The 8,027-nt window shown below is 42.1% G+C and overlaps 1 protein-coding gene across 1 annotated transcript in view; it reads right to left on the reverse strand.

The window, feature by feature from the left end:
- Positions 1 to 2,845: 2,845 nt before the first annotated feature.
- psd2 (pleckstrin and Sec7 domain containing 2) overlaps positions 2,846 to 8,027 on the reverse strand; it is a 36,860-nt gene continuing 31,678 nt past the window's right edge. The window contains exons 11-16 of the mRNA XM_013909023.1: positions 7,863 to 8,021; positions 7,697 to 7,767; positions 7,110 to 7,267; positions 6,414 to 6,558; positions 6,031 to 6,174; positions 2,846 to 5,745 (exon numbers count right to left, since the gene is read on the reverse strand). Coding sequence (XP_013764477.1) covers positions 5,515 to 5,745; positions 6,031 to 6,174; positions 6,414 to 6,558; positions 7,110 to 7,267; positions 7,697 to 7,767; positions 7,863 to 8,021 — 908 coding nt within the window. The 3' untranslated portion in view covers positions 2,846 to 5,514. The remainder of the gene's footprint in view (positions 5,746 to 6,030; positions 6,175 to 6,413; positions 6,559 to 7,109; positions 7,268 to 7,696; positions 7,768 to 7,862; positions 8,022 to 8,027) is intronic.

Here is an 8,027-nt window from a genome sequence, read left to right on the forward strand (position 1 = left end):
CCCCATTATGAGCTGGCTAGGGTTATTTTAAAAGCTGAGAAGATGCACACTGTACTCACGATTATAGCTGCAAAAAAATGTCAATTAAACATAAGTACACTCTCAAATTATAGCATTTAAAGGGAAGTCGTGGTACTTTCAGATTTGAAAGCCAGAGGAGTTACACAAAACATAGCTGCCGACAATAGCTAGCTTCTACTAGCATTAAGACGTCCCTCAGGGTTTGCAGGGTTGAGTTGCAGTGTGTGTGATGTAGGCTCCAGTATATGTCACTGAACAAGAATGCAGAGGGGAAAAAAAGATCTCTGGTTACGCTGCACTGATTATGAGACCAGCACCTGCTGCTGATGCTGTGGGAGTCCTGTGCAGAATAGATAAAACAATAAAAACATTTCTTTTTTTACTTTTACTTCCTTAATTTCTTTTTTAAGCACAGGTGGTATTAAGGAAATGATCATGCTTTTATTTTTGTGGGGCAGTAAAATCAAACATTGCTAGCTGTGTTAGTGACTCCTGTGATTCTTTGGCTGTGATAGGTTCAAAATGTCTAACCCCACCCCTGACTGGCCAAATCACTGGGATTGACAGGTAAATTGACTGACTCCTCACTTGCTCCTTACCTCTGTGTTTATCAACCTTAAAACATTGTTACTTTAAAGCTATATAATAAAGCTCATATTTGCAGTTCATTTATTCATAAATTCTAGCAGGTCTTTTTTATGCTTTAGCGTGACTTTCAATGGCGCCAAATTTGTTGTCTTTTTTATGTCACAACTTCTTGTTTGTTTTTAAAAAAAACTTTAATGATCTGGAGGTCTCAATACTCACAACCATGTGCATTTCCAAACGCTTGTATGACAGAAATGGTTCAGCGGACACATTTGGGTTTGAAACACTTACTGTAGGACAGTGTTACAGTTTCCCCATCGCGGACGTCCGTGTGACCGCTAGCCAGGCAGATGGCACGCAACGATGCACCCGCTACGCATGCGTCCTTCAAGCGGACTTGGCAACAGTAAAACGTGCAGGACTACTCACCCACACAGTCTAAATGTTCGTGCCTGCGTGCGGGTATAATCCCAGCCTTAAGCAGACACAGCTACCCGGAAATTCAGCAACATTACAGCTGCAATTGATAATGCAACACTCTCTGTAACAGGCAGCGCGTGGCACAGCACACGGTCTACCATACCTGTTTATTTTTTCACATCGGCTAATTCTTTATATCGTTAGGTATCAAATTAACCCTGTTACTGAATCACCTTTATATACATGGGGCAAATGACAACTAAGGGGAAATAGTCGAGTGGACATTTAAAAAAAAAAACATAACGTTATTGTGACTAATATGTGGGCAGCTACAGGATATTCGTTCCTTATAGTCTTAAACTAAGCATATTAAATTATTATAGTGGCATAGTTATGCTGCGCTAAATGTGTAATTAAATATTTATCATGTTCTTTCAACTAAACTTTAAAAAAAAAGTCACGCTTAGCTCTTACCTCAGCTGTGAGGCTTTATGGTTGTGTACTAAACACGTCACACACGAAATAGGTTGTTTGTTCCACAAACACATGGCCATGACCACAGACACATGCTAGGTGTGTCTGCGGTCTCTGTCATTAAGCAACCTATAGCTAAACTTTTACAGAAACTTCGTTTTTGAATATGTGTATGTAACATAAACATATACCTTCACTGGCCACTTCATTAGGTACACATGTTCAACCTCTTGAGTACATGGCAGCAACATAATGCAATTAGGGATGCAGGCATGATTATGATAGCCTGCTGAAATTCAAACAGAGCTTTAGAACATGGCATAGTTGTTGGTACCAAACAGGTTGGTCCTAGTATTTTAGAAAAACTGCTGATCTGCTCCAAATCCATCTATAGTGTATAGAGTGAGCGGTAGTTCGGTTCTCTGGGTGAAAATGATTGTTGATGCCAGAGGTCAGAAAGAGAATGGGCAGACTGCATCAAGCTGACAGGGAGGCAATAGTAACTCAAATGACCACTCATTACAACCAAGTGTTCAGAAGAAGATCACACACACATCAAGCCTTGAAACTGAAGTTACAATGCAAAGAAAACTCAGGACTACAGATTGGAAAAAGTTTGCCTGCCCTAGGAGTGTTGATTTCTCCTTGAATATTTGGATGGTAGGATTAGAATTTGGCACAACCAACATTAAAGGATGGACCGATTCTCCCTTGGTGTTGCAAATATTTCATCATCATACTCTTTAGTACCAACTGAGCATGCTTTAAACACCACAGCCTACTTGAGTATTGCTAGTGACCATGTCCTTCCCTTTATGATCACACTCTGATAAAGCTTCATGTCACAAAGCTTAAATCATCTCAAAGAGGTTTCTTGAACATGACAATGAGTTTACTGTACTGAGATGTGGAATGTAGGAGATTCACGTCATGGATAAATAGCTAAAAAATCTGAAGCAACTTTATTAGGTGCCAAAATCTTTGTCTCCAGCACCTTTGTGTTTTGAAGGAAAATAAAAGGGAGGGTCGAACCTAATAAAGTGGCCAATGAGGGTTTACGATAAATGTGCTCCACAATGGGTAAATGTGCAACTTAACAACTAACAGTTTAACTGCAAGGCACTGGTCTATCTCCTGGTCACACAACACATTTTAGCAGCAACTTTCAAACAAGTGCACTGACCTGTGGAGGAAAGTGGGCGTAGTTGTAAACAGGAGACGTTTAAAAGCATTACACAGTAATAGCCATGTCTGCAGAATGTCAAAGAAATTAAAAAACACAAACACAAATTAAAAATGAAAACACAAATTAAAAAACTGGCACGGATTTTTTTTTTTTAGCTTTTCATTGTTTTAGTCTTGACAGTTTTATAAATTACAACCACAATCAATCTGTATAAAAGCTTACTTTATGAAGCACAGACTAAATATTCAGTAAATATGTCCTTTACATAGTATGAGCATCCTGTCAGAAAAGTTCAGATATACAAACAAAACAAACAAAAAGAAAAATCCAATCCTGACATCAAAGTGCCGAAGTTGTCTTTTTTTTTTTTTAACTTAAATAAAACATAACAATCAACTATTTTTTTTCCACAACCCTATATTACAGCACAGGCCTAACCTAGAACATTGGGAAACAATGGTTAGCACAACAGCCAAAGTGACTATAAGGGGAAGTCTCCGTGTAAGAAAGCAGGTATTTATCCTAACAATACAGCTTTAGAAAAAGTACTTCCTCTCTGAAAGCTCCGCTCCTGTTTCAGCGTTTTGGTCTGTACAAGAATCAGGTTCCAGGATTCCAGCTGTGATTCCAGATTTCCAGCAAAGTCCCAAAAGGATCTCAGATCCCATCAGTCACTGTTAATACAATGTACGTAGCAACAGAAGCAATGTGTCCGGAGCCAAAGATATAATTGTTCCTCCCATCAATATCCGCAACCCTGGTTATGTCTACATGCTTCTGAGTCACACTGTGTTTGTGTGAGGGGGGCGCTGAACTCACTGATCTACAGTTGTGTCATTACATAACAAATCACACAGAAAGAGAACGTGTGTATGTGTGTGTGTGTTTGGGGGATATAGGATCAATTGAGGTGCTCACAGAGAGCGATACCACCATATGTCCTTTTCCCACAACGTTACACAAGTCCTCCTTCCAGAAGAATCGGCCTCATTATGTTGTTTTCCTCAATTTGGAGTAATGTGTGCTGGATGTCCATTTTGCCTGTTCTTGGCTGGCAGAGACGGTCGTACTAAGTAAACCAAACCAGTCTCTTCTAAGAAAACAAGTCTCTCCTCCATCAGCTCCTTCTCACCCATGTGGAGGGTGTTTTGATGGCTACTTTGCTGGTGGAGTTGTTTTGCCGCCGTTCCCCTCTCCTATCCAGCATGCTGTCAGCCTACCTGACTTTAGCCCACTACGCTAGAGCAGTCCTGCTGCTATGCTCTGCTGTCAGCCAGCCTCCATCTGAAATCGGTCAGGGCCTGCTTTCCCAAAAACATCTTCATCAATAAGAAGCTTGGCAACAGAAAGTCAAATTCCCAAAATTATAACAGGGCAAACGACGCTGCGATAGGTCCATGTAGCATGTTATAAATCAGAGCAGAGATCAGTCAGACTTAAAAACACGTTTTATCACGTGGCTGACTTTGTCCTGAAGATGCTTTTGAGAGATCCAGGCCTGACTGTGCCGGCAGTGCTATTCAGCATAAGGCCGTCGGCTTGTTTTCTCTCAATGTGCTCAACAAAATCTTTATACAAATAACATGACCCTGCTATATTTACTTCTTCCTGTCGCCTACAAGTTCAAATTCTTAACTGGAGCCACTTTCAAAAGCACGCCAATGCACACGCGTACACACACATGCATGTGCACACACCAGCCCACCCACACTTTCCTGTTCAGCCCTTCAGTCTTCAGAAACCTCACGCCCAACCATATATTGTTACATATGAGTTCTGGCAGCTCAGTTTACTCAGTCATGGTACAGAAAGAGCAGTAAGTGGATAACATGGCACAGTGCTTTTGCCCTCTCCAGAAACATACAGTTAAACACAGGTTAGTATTAGAGGGGGGAAGCGGCAGCTCAAAAATCACAGGAACACATGTTTGATCTCTGACAAGTAACAGTATTCTTTAAATCCCTCAACAGCTAGTGCCGAGGTGCCCTTGAGTAAGGCACTCAACCTCCAGTTCCTCCGGTGGAGCAGCTCAGTGAACAGTTTAAACTATGGTTCCTCTTGGCAGCTCCTGCTCTCATGTGAATGTATGTAAATGTGTGAATGTTGAGAGGGGAACCCTTGCTGGGGTGAATAAAGGTTAAATAAATAAATAAATATGCTATACAGGAATCTGATCCTCCTGAGTTCTTCTCCGAGTTCCTATATCTCCGGGACAGATATGTTGCATCTTCAGACACCATTCTCCAACAATATTGTAGGTCCATAAAGCACACAGTCTTGTGAGTGGCCGAGTGTGTAAACGCGAGTTGAAGTAAAGCCAAAATGCTACAGTAGTACCATCTGTACTATGTCCATCTCAATCACTGCTTGACTCCCAAGCTGCGGAGCAAGGCAAAGGAAACCAGTCTGTGTCTGTGCAGTCTTATATCGACAGGTTATAAACTACTGCAGCTCACAACTAAAAAACACATTTCAACTAAAGACAACTCTTCACTCTGAGTTCAAAAATTAATACTGACGATGCTGCTATAAATAGTGATCACAGTTATGATCGCTGTAATGTGCAATAACAAAAGTTAAAAGAACTGAGGTTTGGCAGGGTCGCTTGTGGTGGGGTATCAAGCGCACGCTCTTCTTATCTATTGCTCATTACAGGAACTTATCATCACGGTTGATAAATTCTGGGAAGGATAGTGATGGCTTACTAAAGAATGGAGCACAATAAATAAAATGCTAACAGCAAATCCGAGAAGGACTTGTAGGATTTAACTAGTTTGGCTTGAAGAGATGCTGCTTTGAGGGCTGTGGCATTTGGTCTTCTTTCCTCAGCTCCTCTTTCCTGGGATGTCGCATCCAGTTGCCCTCCCGTTCAGGCCACCGTGCGCCTGACTGATGGACGGTGAGGACTGCGTCTTGCGGAGGTGGCACTCTCGGCCGGCCAGACCGCCCTCCATGATCAGGCCGCCCATCACGCTGGCCTCAATCTTCTCAAGGTCATCCGTCTCTGTGCGTATTTTAGCCTGCAGGAGGCTGATGTATGTCTCATACCGAGTCTTCTGCTCAGAGAGGGGCGTGGAGGGAGAGATGTGTTTTTGAAGACAAAAAGACCAAAGGACAATTAATCAAGAGTCAAACAGAAGAGACCAATAACACAATTTGCCAAAAAACAGGTTGTCTACCCCAGCTTTTAATACCAAGGGTAAATAAAGTGACCCTTGACTCTAAAAATAATACAGCAGACATGTTCCTCTGTCATAATTCGTGGTCTATTAGCTGTTTATCAGTTAAAAAAAGAAAATTAAAAGCAGAGAAATTAACAAAAAGCAACACAAAGAATTTACCTCGTATGCGAGGTAGTGCTCTTTGAGCCGGTACTCCTCCCACTCTCTGCTTTTTGGGTCAGCTGAGGGCAGATTTTTCCGGTGTTCTTCCAGCTCCAGGCTCATCTGCTTCAGCTTGTTCTCGTGACTCAGCAGCTGGTCCTCCTGCACCAATCACAGCGCAAACAGATGCCAGAGGACCCCAAAACAGCCAATCAGATGTAAGCAGATACAAATAGCATATGTAAACTGTGCATGCTGCTGAAATAGACTGTGTGGTATATGCAATTAGTACTGGATGCTGAATGCTGACATTGGTGTATAATGTTTCTTGTGGGATGCAAGAGAAGGAAGTTCGTGTTTCTAATGCGTGCCACCATCTGTGCATGTGCTTGAGTGCGGACCTGGTTCAGTCGGGTGGATGAGGACGGCAGGATGGGCCGACAGAATTTCTTCATGGAGCCGATAGCAGCAGGGAAGGCTGGGGCAGAAAACAGCGCCGCCACCAGGTTAATCCGGAAGATCCAAGACATCATCTCCTCCTCACTCCTGGAGAGAGACAGAAACAAAGACAGAGAACCAATTCATTCAAGTTTTAATGGTGGTATGTTTCATTTTAGCAGGAAAATGATGACAGCAACCGAGCAATTAAAATCATATCAAACATCCAACTAGTTATACTACACACCTACATTTTCAATTGAAAGCTTTTAAGATTTCAAATCTAAATGACAAATCCAACACAGAAACAGTTCTGAAGTCATTCGACACAATAATAGTGTAATCAGTGTTTTGAGGCATGCTGAATATCAAATGAGAAATAGTGCCTTCCATTATCGGATTATTAGTAGGTACTCCTTTTTTAGCACCTTAAACCACCACAGAAATTCTTCTTAAGAGCAGGGCTATTTACAGATTATTCATAGATCATTATGCACCACACACCCTTCTCCTCTACACCTGCGTATCCTCTTAAAACATTCATTCGCAAACCGAAGTAACATGGTTTCATCAAAAATAATGCAAAATTAAAACTTGAAAAAAAAAAGTTGTAAAATTTCGAAACCTAAAATTTTACTGTTTAAGGACAGATAACTTACGGTGCCTGCAGCAGAAAGACTCTCCAGTCTGAGGTTTTGAGCTTCAGTACGTAGGCTCTCTTGCTGTAGTCGGTGGCACGAGTAGCTAAAGCGTGGTGGATTCGCACTGCGTTCTTCAGGTCTACCTCTGAAATGTCAGTATCTGGCTTGTACTCATCCTGGGTAAGTAACAAGAATAAAAGGAAACTGTTGCACGTATCGATGGTGTCCAGATCACTACATTCAGGTTGACACCAGAGTAACATCACCTTCATACTATCACCTGAAATTAAAAATATTACCCCGATGACAAGAAATAGAAGCTAATTCATTCAACCTTACGGGCTGTTAGTAAAGTCTTCCTGCCAGCAGGGGGAGACAAACACACACTTACACAGACCAGCCTCATTTCCTCTGTAATTGCCTTTTCTATCACCCTCCCTTTCTGGCACACACACACACACACACACACACACACACACACACACACACACACACACACACACACACACACACACACAGACAGAGCACAGAAGCTCACAGCATCCACCACTGCAGTGACAGCAGTGTGTTTCTATGGTAACAGAGCAGAGGACGAGATGCGGTACCTTCTGGAGATATAAGATCATCCCTTTCAGAACTGCATAGAACTTCTTCCATCCTCGGCGACCCCTTGGAGCTAGGAGAAAAAACACAAAGAAAGCTCTTGCTTTATTACTATTTTTCTTTATCATAAAGGATTTGCTAACTTGAGTCAAAAATGTTTGTACTCACTGCGTTTGCCATCCATGTCGGCGTGGCTTTTCCGGGTCAGCACGCCATGCTTGTAGGTGACGGCATTTAGGAGAATGGGAATGGCAATGAAAGGGTTACTGCCGTCCGTTACCCTAGCAACACGTTTACTCCCGCCCTCACATTGCTCCTCCACCAGTTCTGACA

This window comes from Pundamilia nyererei, unplaced genomic scaffold (genome assembly GCF_000239375.1).
Source record: "Pundamilia nyererei isolate P.nyererei 1_Seehausen unplaced genomic scaffold, PunNye1.0 scaffold00001, whole genome shotgun sequence".
NCBI classification, from domain to species: Eukaryota; Metazoa; Chordata; class Actinopteri; order Cichliformes; family Cichlidae; genus Pundamilia; species Pundamilia nyererei.